The 17,463-nt window shown below is 38.4% G+C and overlaps 2 protein-coding genes across 2 annotated transcripts; one reads left to right on the top strand and one right to left on the bottom strand.

Annotated features, from left to right (window-relative positions):
• Positions 1–3,909: 3,909 nt before the first annotated feature.
• LOC111898012 (uncharacterized) lies at positions 3,910–7,113 on the bottom strand. The gene is made up of 6 exons (XM_023893960.2): positions 6,967–7,113; positions 6,691–6,874; positions 6,510–6,649; positions 5,969–6,069; positions 5,605–5,779; positions 3,910–4,044 (listed from the first exon to the last, which is right to left on the bottom strand). The coding sequence occupies exons 1-6, from the start codon at positions 7,111–7,113 to the stop codon at positions 3,910–3,912; spliced, it is 882 nt and encodes a 293-aa protein (XP_023749728.2).
• An 8,803-nt stretch (positions 7,114–15,916) lies between these two features.
• Positions 15,917–17,146, top strand: LOC111898013 (uncharacterized). Its single transcript, XM_023893961.1, has one exon. It carries the CDS (start codon positions 15,917–15,919, stop codon positions 17,144–17,146), a length of 1,230 nt encoding a protein of 409 aa, XP_023749729.1.
• Positions 17,147–17,463: the final 317 nt, after the last annotated feature.

The raw sequence follows: 17,463 nt of genomic DNA, 5'->3' as shown, positions 1-17,463 counted from the left end.
GCCTTTCCATGGTGAGACCTTCAATAGAACATGGTCGTCAACCTGGAACTCCTAGGGTTTTCGTCTCTTATCAGCGTAGCTCTTTTGCCTATCTCTTGAAGCATTTAGTCATTACTGGATTTGTACGATCTTTTTAGTAGTCTCTCAGATGATTTCTGGGCCCGTGAGGGTACTATCATGGACTTGACCGTTGACTAGTTGTGTGTCGCCCACTTCAGCCCAGCATAGAGGGGATCTGCACTTACGGCCATAGAGGGCTTCGAACGGCGCCACCTTGATGCTAGTATGGTATATCTTATTTTAGGAGAATTCGACCAAGGGAAAATGAGTGTCCCACGGAGATGTGATCATATCCAACTTAGTTCTAAGAGCTTTCTGTAGTGACTGCCAAAATCTCGAGGTGAATCTGTTATCCCAATCGGAGATAATGGACACAAGCACACCATGCAGATGAACTATCTCTTGGACGTATATTCATGTAAGTTTCTCCATCTTGAATGTCTCTTTGATCGGCAGGAAGTGAGCAGATTTAGTCAGTCGATCGACAATAACCCAGATGGCATTGTGTCCACTCGGAGACCTGGGTAGCTTAGTGACGAAATCCATCGTAATCCTTTTTCACTTCCACTTAGGTATTTCTGGCTGCTAAAGTAGACCTGAGGGCTTTTGATATTCCACCTTCACCGTGGCGCAAGTCAGGGACTTGCCCATGAAGGTAGCGATCTCTGTTTTCATGTTCGGCCACCAATAGAGTTGTTTGAGATCCAGATACATCTTATCTGAACCTGGGTGAACGGAATATCTAGTCTTGTGAGCTTCGTTCATGATAACCTCCCTGTAATCGCCGTACTTTGGGGTCCAAATCTGGTCCATGAAATAGTAAACTCTGTCTCCCTTGACCTCTAAGTTCTTTTCCATTCCCCTCAATGCTTTGTCCGAAATGTTTTTTGGTTTTAAGGTGCCAATTGAGCCTCTCCGATTTGAGTGGATAGATGGGAATGGATGGTCATTGTTAGTGCCTTCATTATACGACCCGAATACACTTTCCGGCTGAGGGCATCCGCTACCACATTTGCCTTGCTAGGATGGTAGCGTATTTCGCATTCATAATCATTGAGTAGCTCTACCCACCATCGTTGCCTCATGTTTAACTCTTTCTGATCAAAAATATGTTATAGGCTCTTATGGTCGGTAAAGACAGTGCACTTGGTTCCGTAGAGGTATTGACTCCGTATCTTTAATGTGAAGACCACTGCTCCCAACTCCAGGTCGTGAGTTGTATAATTGACTTTGTGTGCTTTCAGCTGCCTTGAGGCATAAGCAATGACCTTTCCTCGTTGCATGAGCACATAGTCTAGGCCCTGATTGGATGCATCACAGTAGACAACAAAATCCTCTGTCCCTTCGGGTAGGGACAAGATAGGTGCGCTGCATAGGGCCTTCTTCAATGTTTGAAATGAAGTTTCTTGCTTTTCTCCCCAAGTAAAGGTTACACCTTTCTGTATCAGGGTGGTTTAAGGCATAGAAATTCTAGAGAAATTCTGGATAAATCTACAATAGTAGCCAACGAGACCCAAGAATTGACGAATTTCTATGAGCGTCTTCGGTGCTGACCAATTCTCAATCACTTTGATCTTGGAAGGGTCCACATGTATGCCTTCCTCACTAACCACGTGGCCTAGGAAGGTTACTTTTCTGATCCAGAATTTGAACTTAGAGAATTTAGCATATAGCTTCTCCGCTCTTAGAGATTTTAGCACTAGCTCAAGTGCTGAATATGATCTTCCTCGCTTCGGGAATAGACAAGTATATCATTAATGAAGACTATCACGAACTTGTCTAGGAAAGGGCGGCACACCCGATTCATCAAATCCATGAATATTGTCAGTGTGTTGGTTAGACCAACGGGCATTACTACAAACTCGTAATGTCCAGAAAAAGTTCAGAATGTTGTCTTGGGAACATCATTCTCATGAACTCGCAACTGATGGTATCCTAATATTAGGTTGATTTTCGAGAAGTCACTGGCTCCTTGAAGTTGATCGAATAGGTCGTCGATTCTGGGTAAGGGATAACGGTTCTTGATAGAGAGCTTGTTCAATTCTTGATAATCAATGCACATCCGAAAGGATCCATCCTTCTTTTTCACGAATAAGATCGGGGCTCCCCAAGGTGAGGAACTTGGTCTTATGAATCCTTTGTTGGGTAGATGATTGAGCTGGCTGGAAAGCTCTTGCATTTCTGCCGATGCAAAACGATATGGGGATTTAGCTACGGGAGTAGCTCCGGTGATAAAGTTGATACGCAACTCGACTTCGCACCCGGGAGGGATTCCTGGAAGATCTTCGAGGAAGACATCAGGAAAGTTGCAGGCTTCAGGGATGCTCTCGATGTCTTTAACTTCCTGCTTTTCGTTACCAACATGGGCTAGGAATGCATGTCACTCCTTCCGAAGATATTTCTAGGCTTTGATGCATCAAATGATACGAAGGTTTAAGCTGAGTTTATCTCCGTAGACTATGAGGGTTTTGCCCGAGGGAAGATTAAGATGGATGGCTTTTTCGTAGCAAAGGATATCAGCACGATTGGGGCTCAACCAATCCATACCAATTATCACGTCGAAGCTTTTTATGGAAATTGGCATAAGATCGATTGGGAAGGAAAGGTCGTTTAGGGTAAGGTTACAACCTAAGAATATGTCGTTAGTGATTTCTTTCTTTCCGTTAGACATCTCAATGGTAAATGCTTCGGTTAAAGGTTGGGATTTATGTTGGAGTAAATGATTAAATGTATGACTAACAAAACTTCTCTCCACACCAGAATAAAAAAGAATGCATGCATAAGAGTTGTTGAGGAGGAATGTACCCTCAACAACGGGGGGATCAACAGCTCCCTCTTCCTGGCCCATCGTTAGCACTCTCCTTGTGTTACCCCTTGTTGTTGCCTTGGGGAAATTCCTTTGAAGTGCCCGACCTCCCTACAGCCATAATAGGCTTGAATAGCGCCCGCTCCAGGAGCCTGATTGGTTGGTTGGACTGGAGCCTTGCAGAATCGAGTTGTGTGTCCCTTCTTACCACACTTGTTGCACAACATCTCCCGAAACTGGCCATGATGATGGAAGTTGCACTTGTCGTACCTTGGAAGAGTGCCTGCATACCTATTGGCAGGTGCTTGGGCTGCAGGAACAATGGTAGGAGTGGTAGCATCATGGAGGGGTCCTGCGAAGACTGGCACTTACGTTTGTTCCAAAACTTCTTCTTCCAACCACATGCCTTTGGTGGCTTAGGAGCGACTGCCACTTCATCAAGATCAATCCCGTGATCTATCAGAGTTTTCGCCAGGCACTTGGCGTTGTCAAAAGTGGAAGGTTTAGCCAAAAAGACATTTCCTTGAGTTGGGGGCGTCAATCCCCAAATGTACCTCTCTATCTTTTTGCTTTCCGGGGTTATGATTCCCGGACAGAGAAGAGCCAGATCGTAGAATCTAGCTGTGTAAGAGGCAATGTCGGAACCCTTCATCTTCAGGTTCTAAAGCTCGTGCTCTAATTTCTGCATCTCGCCCCTTGGGCAGTATTCAGCAAGCATGAGTTCTTTTAAGCTTTCCCAACCCATGACATTTGCTACCGATAGAGTTAGGGATTTGACTAGGCTATTCCACCAAGTCAATGCTCTATCTGTAAAGGTGCAGGCGGCAAAATTCACCTTGTTTGCCTCAGTACACGTGCAAATATCGAAAATGGATTCGATCTTCTCGAACCATCGGGTTAGGGAAATGACTCCTCCATTGTCGTAGAAGGATTTGGGCTTCGCATTCATGAAATCTTTGTAGGAACACTCCTTTTGGACTCCCTGACTACCCTCAAGATTAAGGGAATGGGTACCACTTCCCGATCCGCTAGATCCACCAAAATTAGTCTGCGACATCGCGGCATCCACAACGGCTGTAACTGCTGCCTAGAACATGGCAGGATCGAACTGAGGAGGTGGTGGCGGCGGAGGATCGTTGTTCTTCCTGTTGGGTCTCTTTCTGGGAGGCATCTTTTCTCTAATAGATACAAGGGAAAATTGACGATAAGTCTTCTTTACTGATCATGAATTAGATACTATCGAGCAAGATGTATCTAAATCCTACAACGATAATAAGGACCTATAACGATAGTTATTAACAATAACAAGGAACTACATGTCTTTCATTATACGGATTTGTATGAATAGTGATGACTCTGTGCAGTGTTATAGTACCACAAAATACTCCTATAGTATTTTAACTATGTGTTTTCATTAGTATAAGATTTGGTGAGTTTAGACTTGTCACGACACCGCAGTCACTCCCGAACACATGCTGGTCATATCTCGGACAAATATAGTTGATCAGGTTGTATTGGCCCTACATATGACAACATAACTGCCCAAGTTAAACTGTAGCGTCTAACTCACCCTAAATACTTTTATGTAATTCTTACTAAGTTGGCTTCTTGTACATATGTATACATGTATACTTCTTGTAAAAATACTTAACATTTTTAAAGTATACTTTTAGTTTCAAAGCACTTCAGCGCCTTTAGTGATTATAGTTGTATACCATGTAAGGTTCAGCATACTTAGCTTACTATAAACAAGAGTTGTGATACCAATCTGTCACACCCCCAAACCGGAACAACGAAAACGTTCGGGGGTGGATGAAGTCATATCTAGTATCACAACAATTGCATCATAGTAATCAAAGTAAACACACCCATTACATTGATTAAGTAAAACATTTACATCAGTTTGACTCATGTATTTATACATTAAAAACATATACAAAAGCAAAAGACGAGACTCTATATGCTCTGTCTTCTCAAAATCTGGGTGAGGTACCTATTTACTGATTTCCTGAGAATAGAAGCAGTTTTGAAAGAGTATCAACATAAAGTTGGTGAGTTAATAAGCATTTTTTGTAGTGAAAACCTGTCTTTGAATCTATAAAATGTTTGTGTGCTTCCCAATAAAATCCAATAATTTCTAACATATATGTTTGATACTATGTTTTGTAGTAATGTACAATGTATTAGTTTGTATGTTTGGTTACCACTAAATGTATTGAATATCGTTGTTTTGAATGAAAATCCTTTATATAGAAACTCTGGCTATCACCAATAATGTATAGTATGTCATGTTTGAAAACCCTGGTTACCGCCAATATTATAGTAGTTTAATTACATAAAATAAAACTAGGACTTGAAAACCCTGAAATCCTCTAGTTGTAGTATGTACTAGTTTTATTAATGAAAATAAAACTAATGAAAAATGAAATCTCGTAAACAATATGATTAGTTTATACTATTGTGAGTCATATAACCATGCTTGATATGACCTAGTGACCTCTACAACATTCTTCAGGCGTCAGACGATATGATATTTGTCATCCCAGGCATGCCTGCCTACAGTGGCGGAGCTAGGGTCAAAATAATGGGGTATGCCGAGAAAAAAAATCATGTAATATAAAATAAGAAAAAAAAATAAAAAGCGCAATTTTATTAGATAAAAACTTCAACTTCTATAATAAAGTTTTGTTTTAAAGTTCACCTCTTCGTTCTTTCATTTTTCGAAAACGATTAATTACATATTTAGTCTTAACATTCTCTAGTGCTTCTTTTTCTACACTACAAATCAAATCATCATTCTTAAAATCATCACCTATTCTATTACGCAAATCGGTCTTCAAGAACTTCATCGCAGAAATACACCGTTCAACGGTTGCGGTTGCGTCGGGCAAAATCAAAGTTAGTTTTAATAATCTATAAACCAAAGGAAAAGAGAGGTGCTTCCCAGTTTCCACCAACAAACAAGAGAGGTCTGCAATTCCTTTCAAGTTGAAAAATCTCTCATCATGGAGCAAAGAGTGATAATAGATATCAAGTTGCCCGTTAAGTCACACCCTTTCTTAATCGTCAAAATCATTTTTGTATATCTCGCTTAACTTTTACAGCTTTGCTTTATCAAAACTAGAAAATGAGTCACAAGGACTCAAAGCCGCCATGTTCTCCATCAGCTCCGTGCCAACTTCATTAAATCTTTCCCCAAATTCCTGAATTTGCATATCCAAAATCCTGTTAAAAATCACAACTTCAAAATGATGTTGATTAGTCTTATTGGTCCTACGCTTTCGTGGGGTAACATAATTTTCTGACATGTCCACAATTCTAATACTATGCTTTTCACAAAAAACACATACTTTCTTCCAAATTTGTGGAAAACCATCTTTTCTAAAAACTAGCATTGCTTTCTTTGTCCCTTTTACTAACGAAGCCGCTTCCAAAATATTTTGATCTTTTTTTGAAGATGCTTTGACTAAGTATCCGTGAGACATAGAATTTCCAACATCAAGTGTAAAAGAAACACGAAATCAAGTGTTTTGAAATATGACAAAATACCCTTTACTTGATTACGGTTAGATAAAGTAGACCCCTCCTCTTTGACATATTTAAGGACCGTAACAACTTCTACAAACAAATTCAACAAACTTACAATTGTTCTAAAATGTGAACCCCATCTAGTATCTCTAGCTCGAACAAGAGAAATCTCTTGATTCAACCCTCTTCTTCTTTCAGTTTCACCAATACCAATTTCGGCTGCCACTCTTTCTTTTTGCATCTCTCGCGTCATATCTTTTCTCTTACAAGACCCACAAACAACAGTAACCACAAACCTAGTTGTTCAAAGAATTCTTCAACATCATCATGTTTCTTTGCAACCGCCAGAACTACTAATTGAAGTTGGTGTGCAAAACAATGTATATAATGTGTGGAACTATTTTCATTTAAAATCAAAGATTTCAAACCGTTGAATTCACCACTCATATTACTTGCTCCATCATAACCTTGCCCCCTCATCTATATATTTGAAAAAAATTAATAAAAAAATATAACACATAAAAATAAAATTAATATCATATTAAAGGAATAAATATTTTATGATTTCTCACCTGATCGATAGTCAAGTTGTTGTTGGAAAAAATAGTATCGATGGCGGCTTTAAGAGTCAAACAGGATGTATCCAACACGTGAACAACTCCGATAAATCTTTCCTTTACAATCCCATGTCTATCATCATATATTAAAACTATAGCCATTTGTTCTTTTTTGGAAACATCACTAGACTCATTAACTAATATACCGAACACATCTTTACCAATTTCATCACAAATAGACTTGATTATCACTTTTGAAAAACAATTGACAATACCTTATTGAATTGTCGGAGAAGTCAACTTTTCATTTCTTGGAGCATTTTTTAAAGTAACATTAAAAATCTTTTCATTATCTTCTCTAATCAAAGATAAGACTTCAATGAAAAGTCCTTTATTATTATACTTTTCCGTCTCGGCGTGTCCATGAAATGGTAATGCATTTTTCAATAAAAATCTACAACTATGGATTGTAGCACGTAATCGAATTTCATAATTACTTTGCTTAATTTTCGTTTGCTTATGCAAAACTTCACCAATGGATTGGTTTTTTCTCAATAACAAATGACTCTTTTCTTCGACCATATGATGAGAACTTTGAATCTCACCCATATGTTTTCGGAATGATTTTTTTTACTCCAATTGTCAAAGCCTTCGGTTATAAATGCATCTTTTCCACCTTGACCCCTACCATGTCTCTAAACAAGTAGCAATAAAAACAATATGCCTTCTTTTTTTTAATGCTATACTCCAACCATGGAAATTCCGTAAACCATTCCATAACAAAACGTCTTTGCTTCTCACCAAATAAGGTAAATTCAAAATTATGCCCCTTTGGTTGACAATGTCATTTAATCAAATATGCCCTCCTTATTTCATCCCTTTGATTAGGATTATAAGATGTATTCTTTGGCCTCTCCCTTGGGTCCGAAGGAAGATCATTCAAATCAAAAGATTGTGGTACTTTTGGTTTTTGAGTATGCTCATTAGATTGTGGTTCTTGTGGTTTTGGAATATGTTCATTAGATTGTGGTTTTGGTGTATGTTGATTAGATGGAACTTGTGTACTTTCATTAGTCCTATTTTTTTTGAAGTTCCTTCACAGTTGTTGTCTCCAACATCAAATTGTCTTTTGAAAAATTTGTTAATATCAACCTACAATCAAAATATATCAACAATCAACTCTAATTTTATAACTTGATTTCAAGCTTCAACAACAAATAACATCCCGCTATCAAATTATCAAAATATATGAACTATAAACTTGATTTCAAGTTTCAACAACAAATAGTCACTAACTAGTAACCCTAAGTCTCTAATTTAATAAACCTAATTGGTAATTTCTACTTTTTCAACACAATGCCAAAAAATTGAATTTCAATTAACCAAAAGTAATCACAAAATTTCTACTTGCTTCATTGTGCTCCACTTTGATCAATAATCACCCACCGCCGGCCACCGGGGGATTTAGCCGGAAAACACCCACCACCGGCCACCGATCAGCGACAGAAGAAGGAGGACAGCAGAGTAACGACGAGTAGAAGGGCAAGGAGGGAATTAGAATTTGGAAGTTATGCTAATTAGATGCTAAGAATTGCCGTCAATAAGTTTTGTTGTATTAGGAACGTGTGCTTTTAAGTTTAGGCTAATTAGTTATTGGATTAAACATCTACAACAATATTTAAAAAATAAAAATAAAAAGTTAAGGTAACCCAAAATATATTTTAGACTTTCAGCAATATAAATAATAATTTTCAAAACAATTTATACTATTAAAAAATAAAATTGGGGCCACCTGTGATACCTATGGTGCTTTATTAAATCCACCTATGCCAACCTAACTGTAACTAGCAGTTCAGGTGTGGGATTGTCAATCCCGAATAGATGTATTCGCAAATCTCACGCTCTCCCTCAACGAGACTCTGGCTATAGTATGATAGGATTTAACTTATACCCCGAAAGGTACAATTGAAGTGTTGTCTCATAATCCTTTGTTAACTAGTTTACGTGTAGTTTTATAAGGTTCTCTTGTATTTGAATCCATATAGAAACTGTATTAGGTAATAATTATACTTAAATAACTATTAAATGTTTTACTGTCATAGTAATGTATATCATAAACTAAAGCTGTCATAGTTTATATGTTTAGCAATGTATAACTCTGGATCCGTAAAGTTGTGTACTGGAAACCCAAACTATACCTATTATAGTTTGCATGTATGTTGTGTACTTGGTTCGCATATAGTTCTGAAAACTATGCAATTATGGTTGTACGTTGAAAACGAACCTTATGCTCAGTATGTTACAAAAGGAAAAAAATATCTAAATATTTTATAAAACATTGAAATCTTTTGGTTGTATGAATTGCATAAGTTTTAAACCTGTTGAAATTCTTTTGCATAAGTTCACAAAAATCATTTGTGTTTGGCTTGTATTCCCTCCTGAAAACATTAAAAATAATAAAAGCATAGGGTATGAACTCACTGCTAGTCGTGTGAATAGGTAGACCATGAGAACTGGCAGTGAAGACCCTCGAGTTGATGTATACGACACTTAACGGGATCCTAATACAATTAATACATATATGTATCTAAATTAGCGAATTTTTTTGATAAAGTGTTAGCAAAAACACTTGCTTTCGGTTAAGGAATGTTACTTGGACTTGATTGAATCGAGGAAAATGGGTTTTCAGTCTAAATCACCACTTAGTGAGGGTTTACGGTCATGTTCAGTGTTTGAGGCCGTGATGAGGATTTGCGGCCGTGAACTGTTTACGGCCATAAATAGTCTTTTGAAGAGTTTATGTCCTTTGAAGGTTTGAAGTGTGTATGAATGTGAACTTAAGAACAAGTATACTGGATTCAGTGAAAAAAGGTGTTCTAGATACACCAATTCAACTCCCAATGATGTTTCTCGATGATTTTCGGAAGAATAAGGGTGTTTTTGGTGTTTACAGCCTAGATTTTAGAGAGAGAAGGAGAGAGTGTTCGTCCAAAAAAGTGTCGATGATGGGGTCCACCTGTCGCTGGTCGTAAAGGAGTGTACGACCGTAAACAAGTTTACGGTCGTGAACATCACTTCAGCCGGAAACTTTAATTTTAAAAGAAACTTAGGTTTTTCACATGATTTTTGGTTCTGACTCGTATATATAACTTAATTATATAATCTAAATGATTTTCTACACCAAAGGAATGAAATATCTAAAAAATACAAGCCAAAAATTTTGTTTTCAGAAATCATTTATCAAACATAGATATCATTGCCATAGTGTAAAACCATAAAACATGTATCTTGAAAACTCATAAACTCCTAGGCTAATCAACCGTGGTGTGTGTGCCATGCCATCAACTCGAGCCCTGCCCTTTACTAGCTTATGTACCTAAAACCAAAACTGAAACTATAAGCATAAAGCTTAGTGAGCTCCCTCAAACTACCACATAACATACAAAGCATAAATAACAAATAACATAACTCTGGGACTCTTCCCAACTGCATCGGGACGAACCCCGACATCGGCTTACCTGACATAGGACTCTTGTCTGGCATCGGGCTCACCCCGGCATCGGGCTTACCCGGAAACATACTCAACATAACATATATATCATAAACACATAACATAATCACGTAAACTGCATCGGGCTTGCCCCGGCGTCGGACCGGAGTCTGGAATATATAACACATAAGCTAGCATTCTTCGGGCTTACCCCGAATACATATACATGACATAATGACTAACATACGTCGGGTTTTCCCCGACATCGGGCTTACCCCGGAACACATAGCATATAACATAATCACATATACTGCATCGGGCATGCCCGACATCAGACCGGAGTCCAGAACATATGACACATAACACATAAACATACATGAATCACAAAGACATCAAGCATACATAACTACTTCTTGGGACTGCCCCGACATCGGACCGAAGTCCGGAAACATATAAACTACATCGGGCTAACCCCGACATACTCTACTACTTAAACAGGCCGACATTGGTTCCTTAGACTCATTCCTACTGGAGGGAAAGTCACCTCGTGTGACTGACTGCTGCAACTCTCGGTGAGAAATTTCTATTTGCTGCTCCAGCGACTCTCCGACTATAAATTCCATTCAAACGCTTAGTCAAAACTGATACTGATCTTAGGGTAAAATGACTAGTTTACCCTTGGCCAAAGTCAATCATCCTGGTCAAAATCAACATCTAGTTGACTAGACTTGCCGAGTTGGCCCGCCAACTCACCAAGTCTCTATACATTCCATTACCCCCAACCCAACTCTACTCGTCGAGTTTAGCTAGAAATCGACGAGTTCTACTTCAAGTGATATCGGCACAATATTCAACTGACTCGCCGAGTTCGACCTTGAACTCATCGTGTTCATCTTTATCATAAGTGCTACTAGTATGTGACTCACCGAGTTGTATGAACAACTCGCCGAGTCCGTTTTCATGGGTTGGGAGTTTGCCTTGGACTCGCTGAGTCAACCATTGTCCAAATCTAGTACTCAATTTTTGATGTACAACTCTCATCTAAAAGGTAGATCTGGGCTCCTTAAGACGATATAACACGTAGAGTTATGAACTTTACATACATGCATGGGACTTTTAGCTCAAAGGACCCAAAAATGAGCTCTATAGGATGCATGGGGCTATCATGGTAATAAAGCTTGCATCTTTATGCCACGAACTCCTCCCTAGAACCTAGATCTTAGATATGAACCACTTGGGACGTCCCAACCATCAAGGATCAAGGTTTTGAGACAAAACCCTCTAAATATGGGGACAAATAGATCTAAGAGGAAGAAGAACAAGTTGTAAGCTTGATTACCAGAAAAGTTGGCAAATGAGGTGTAGCTTTTGGATCTACTCCTTCTCTTTTGGGTATTCTATTGTAACAACCTCAAATTTAGGGCTATTATTATAACTGCCAATCTATCCGTTAATCTCATGTTAACCCGAATTATTGAGTTTTAGTGCATCTAAGGTAAAATTAATTATTTTATTTCAATTATTACATGATATAGTCGGAAATTTTGCATTAAGTAGTTTTGACCAAAGCAAATATTAAAATATTATAGTACATGTTCCCCTGTATCCGAAAATATAAAGACTGTCCAAAATGGAGTTCGTATGCAAAAGATACGACATTTTAACAAAACACATACTAAAACACTGTTTTTCTTTAATCACGTAAAACCGAATCGATCCGTTGAGGCACTTACGCTTTGACGAAGGCATTTCTGAGAGCGTTTTTGGACTTAGGTTATAGTCTATTATTTAATTGCACACTCGAAATATTTTTAACAACATTTAAAAAAATTGGGAAAACGGACACCGCGAGCCCTTTAGACGCAAAACTTCAAACGCAATTTCCCGGAGATCCGTAACTCCAAAAATTAATCCGTTTGGTGTTCAAAAATCCTTGAATTAAACTCTATCTAGCGGTACTTTCATAAAAATTTATCAACTTTTGTACCCCGATACACCCGATTTAGAGTGTTTTTAAGTAGTTAATGGGGGTGTAACCCCATATGGGGCCCACTAGGTTTATCAGAAGCAAAAATTCACAGTTCATTTCTCCTTGTACTTTCCACGTGACCTTGCCCTTCTTTCTTCCATCTTGGTTGCTTGCACACCTCACTAACCTAGTATAAGGCATGGCTCTCCATAAGATTTGTGAGAACCTTCAAGCTATAAATAGAAGGCTCAAGACCCTCTTCCACTCATCAAATCATCAGCCATCTTCCCTTCCTCTCTCTCAATCTGTATGTCCACTCTAAACTCTCTCTGTGTCTGATTTTCGGTTTCAAACTTCATCCCACAACACACCACCCTTGTCCGGCAATAAAACCACCCAACAGCCCCTCCATCAATGTGTGTTGATCTTCTGATCGCCACCAACCTCTTTCTCCTTCCCTCTGGACAAACTCTTCACGAAAGTCGAAGCAACGGAGCTGCCATCGTTGCACACTGTCGCCACTGCTGTGGAGTCCCGACCACCACCACCATCACCGAGCTGCTACTACCCAGTCACCTCCTACTGCCGTTCCTGCCACTGTAAGTCTCCATTGTCACCACCGTTACCTTTATTGTTCCTCACATTCTTTCCTTCCGTTCATAACTTGACCAAACAATGATTCAGAATTTTTATTATGTATTTGTCTTCACTGCGTGAGAGAAGAACCATAAACACAAGATGGAATTCAAGCTGAACTTAAAATTGTTTAAATTAAACCCTCCAGTTTAGGACTTGTACAGCTTTGGCCATTCCATTGATTTAAATTAGTTATTTTAACCCCCAAACCAAATACCTTTTCAAAACTAATCCTAAGGCATTGAAATTTCAATTAAAATGTACACAACTTACCCTCTCCTAGAAATCAGTTTTAAAACTAGTCCTACAACTTAAACTAATGTTTTATTTATTTACATTTAACCCCTTTCTTATGATTTATTTGCAAAATAAACCCAACGATCAAAGTTAGAAATTAAATAAATCATTTTAACCCTTATTTGGAAATTATTAGCAACCTTAGTCTATTTGATATATTTAAATTCGTAAATGGATCCCATACGTGGGTTAAATTTCCAAACAACTCTTCACATAATAACTTATGTTAATATTTCTAGGAAACTAAATAAATCTTGACGATTCTTATTCACGACAACACATCTCACTTTTTCCCGCAACAATTACTCGACAACCACACATTAAGGTGAGTGTTACGGCCCCACTTTTACATATTTTCGGGGGGGGGGGGGGGGATACATGTAGTACTTGTATATCTAGTATATTTCTATTTTCTAAATACTTTGTTTAAACAAACAACACTGCCGTTTTAATGCAATATAATTCACACAAAAATGTTATTTATTATGCTACTACTTATGGTACGTGTACTAAGTAATATTTATCATACAAGATACACAAAAAAATATCATTGTTTTGTGTAAATACTTTACCAGTTTTAGAAATAATTGTTTAAATGCTTACATGTTAAGTAAACAAAATCGTTTTAAACCTCAATAGTTTTATATGTTATGTTGTTAAGATAATACGACTAATAAAAATACCACATACGTTCCGAAAAAAATTGTGCTAAATCTGTATAGCCGGTTATCAACTTGGTAATCTAATTATACCTCATACATACATAGAAACATATAAGTTTATATAGTTATACAAGTATTGTACTCTTCAATTTGTGCGCTTATCAAATATACTTGTCAATTACCTATTTATCCGTATCTACGGTTGTTAAGTTCAACCTTGGCAGATAACTTTATCCGTATATCTGTATGTCTGTTTATGACAAAAATATATAGGTTTATACGTTTATACAAGTTATAGAACTTGTATCTTAGGCTCATACATGCGCTTGTGTACACTATACTAAGTTTTGTCAACTGTTTAAACAACTATCGTACACTTTATATGTATGATTATCAAATATACTTGTTGTTTATCCGTATCTGCGGTTGTTAAGTTCAACCTTGGCAGATAATTGTATCTGTATATCCGTATGTTTGTTTATCCGTATCTACGGTTGTGAAGTACAACCTTGGCAGAAAACTTTATTCGTTACTCGTACGACCATGGATTTGGTTGCCTTCAAACACAATTTTAAGTATGAAATTACTTATGGAACATAATTTTTTGGCTTTAAAGATTCATTACAAACACAGTTTTAAGTATGGAATTACTTATGAAACATAACGTTTTGGCTTTCAAAGATTCATTACAAACACAGTTTTACGTATGGGTTTACATATAGAAACTATACATTTTGGCTTTTAAGGACTCATTGCAAACACTGTTTAACTGTTGTTATACATACAAAGATAATACTTTTTAGACTTACAAAAAGTATTATTGCGTTAGCAGAAAACCTATGACACTCACCAACCTTTGTGTTGACTTTCAAAATTACATGTATTCTTAGGGGATCATTAGCCAGGCGTTCAGACAGAAGATTAGCTGTGGATTGTAGATGACCTAGCTAGCTTGTTTTTGATATCTGCTTACCTGTTTAAGGCAACTACTGTACTATTATTAGCTATATGATCCTTGTATTCAAACTTAATGATGAAATATAAATGCAGTTTTGTTTATCGTTGTACTTATGCTATATATTCAGTTTATCTGTGATCCATGAACTTAGTCCCACTCCTAGCGTGTTCCGCCTTGGCCGGGGGTGTGATAGAATGGTATCAGAGCTAAATTGGCTATAGAGAACTCGTATCCTCGAAAAAGGAATACAACTATTGCAACTAGCTTCTAATAAAAGTATTATTAATAATAACACTACTTCTCGACTACTTACACCGTTTAATGTCCGACCATCTTCTGTGCTCGGTAGTCGGGAAGAACAAACAAAAATTAATAATACTACAAACCCCACCAACCATAATATATAAGAGTTTATATATACTCTGACCCGCGATGAGAAAACTTAACAAAATTTTAACATCCCTTCAACTAAAACTACCAACTCAACCTTTTAGGTCAGACGCCTCAATTTGGGTTAGTACCGTACATAAGTCATACCATAAATAAATATGGAATGCGCACCTATGTTATTTATGGTCAGGCCCGTGCACAACCAACCCTGAGCAAGGAGTTTGACAGACTACAACGGTTGAAGGTTTTAGAGATTGAAGGATGTTCTCCACATTCGCTACAGCAACCTAGTAACTTAAAATCCATACATACATTTTAAAACACTTACAATTCATTAGCAATTAAGGTCCCCTTTCTATCCTTTAGAAATCTAGAGGATTTCTAAACCAAGCACCTTCTCTTTATCATTTGGAAATCTAGAGGATTTCTAAATCAATCCTCTTTTTCTTATAATTTATAGGATTTCACAAGAAAACTATATCATAAAATGCATCCCATGCATACTTGTTAGGACTTTATAGTATTAACACAACTTAACATGTCCGTTTTAAACATATTAGGAAATGGCCCCACGAAAGAAACCAGGAGTTCGTCCACCGCCAACTCCCCGAGGCAACCCGAGGAGAACCTCCCCAGTAACTCAAACATCAGTGGAAACGCCAAACCAAGGAGGAGACCCAGAAGTAACAAATGTAAACCAAACATTCCAAATGAATTCCGCCTTGACGCAGGACATGCTCGCACAAGGAATTGCTACGGCTTTGGCAGCATACGAGGCAGCCCGAATCGGAAACACTGGAAATAGTGGAAGTGGCACTCCAGCAACTCACCAAAGCAACACCAGACACTGCTCCTATATGGATTTCATGAGCTGCAAACCTCGAACCTTCTACGACACTGAAGGAGCTGTTGGACTATCCCGTTGGATGGAAACGACTGAGGCTGTCTTCCACATCAGTGCTTGCCCCGATGACTGTAGGGTTAAGTACGCTACCTGCATGTTGATGGACTCTGCCTTAACTTGGTGGAATAACCATGTGAAGTCCATGGGAATCGTTGAAGCTTATGCCATGGGCTGGGAATCCCTGAAGCAACTAATGACCAAGGAGTATTGTCCCCGACAGGAGATACAGGCTCTAGAACAAGAGCTTTGGAACCTTGTCATGAAAGGATCAGAAGTAGCTGCCTATACCTCTCGATTCAATGACCTTGCAAACCTTTGCCCAGGAATGGTGACCCCTGAAGACAGGAAGATTGAAAGGTACATCTGGGGCCTAGCTTCACCTGTTCAAGGTATGGTGACGACATCCAAACCCTCCACTTTGGATAGTGCTAAGCAATTAGCCTATCAGTTGACTGGACAGTGTGTCCGGCAGGGTACCATGAACCCACCGGCAGAGAAGAAGAACACTGGAGGCACCAAAAGGAAGTTTCATGGGGAAACAAAGGAGGAGTCCAAGCATCATAAGGTTGAACCAGAACCATTAGTTGTCTACGCCGCAGTTACCAACACTCCCGCACCAACTAAGTCCTACTCTAGGACTTTACCTCATTGTATAAAGTGCAATTTCCATCATGTTGGAAACTGCGGGGAGGTGATCTGCAACGAGTGTAACATGAGAGGTCACATCTCGAGGTACTATAGAAGAACCCCAACCACTACGGTAGAAGGAAGTCGTAACTCTTACGAGTGCAATCAGCCAGGGCATTTTAGGAAGGACTGCCCACAACTAAAGAACCAAGGTGGTAGTGGAAGGGTACTTATGATCACAGTAGGAGAGGCTCTTCCGTAACCACCTGTGGTTATTGGTATGTTTCATAACAAAAATGCTTAGGCTTTGGTATTTACCAGTGCCAATTAAAGCTCTATCGACCATAGGTTTCGAAAAGCGACAAAACACCAAATTTCGCAAATTTAATGAAACCTACGCAGTTGGTATGGAAAAGTACTCGCTAATTGCCTTTTCACCCTGAATAGTTACGTCATACATATAGTACCTAAGGACCCTAACTGGTAATATATGCTTGCTAAGTGTATACGTTAAGGTTGTATATAATAAGATTCTATAGACTTAGGATTTGTGGCTCCACTTTACTTCCTTTTCCTTGT

This window comes from Lactuca sativa, chromosome 5 (assembly GCF_002870075.4).
Source record: "Lactuca sativa cultivar Salinas chromosome 5, Lsat_Salinas_v11, whole genome shotgun sequence".
Lineage (NCBI taxonomy): Eukaryota > Viridiplantae > Streptophyta > Magnoliopsida > Asterales > Asteraceae > Lactuca > Lactuca sativa.
The sequence above is the reverse complement of the archived record's forward strand: the minus strand, read 5'-3'. Positions and strand labels throughout refer to the sequence as shown.

Bases quoted from the DNA above. Each gene is read 5' to 3' on its own strand.
- LOC111898012 (XM_023893960.2), bottom strand. From the start codon at position 7,113: ATGGCTATAGTTTTAATATATGATGATAGACATGGGATTGTAAAGGAA. The intron at 6,070-6,509 runs GTAAGTTTGTTG...ATGCAAATTCAG, and splicing joins GTTCACATTTTAGAACAATT to GAATTTGGGGAAAGATTTAA. The intron at 4,045-5,604 runs GTAATTAATCGT...TGTATCTATTAG, and splicing joins AGAATGTTAAGACTAAATAT to AGAAAAGATGCCTCCCAGAA.
- LOC111898013 (XM_023893961.1), top strand. From the start codon at position 15,917: ATGGCCCCACGAAAGAAACCAGGAGTTCGTCCACCGCCAACTCCCCGA.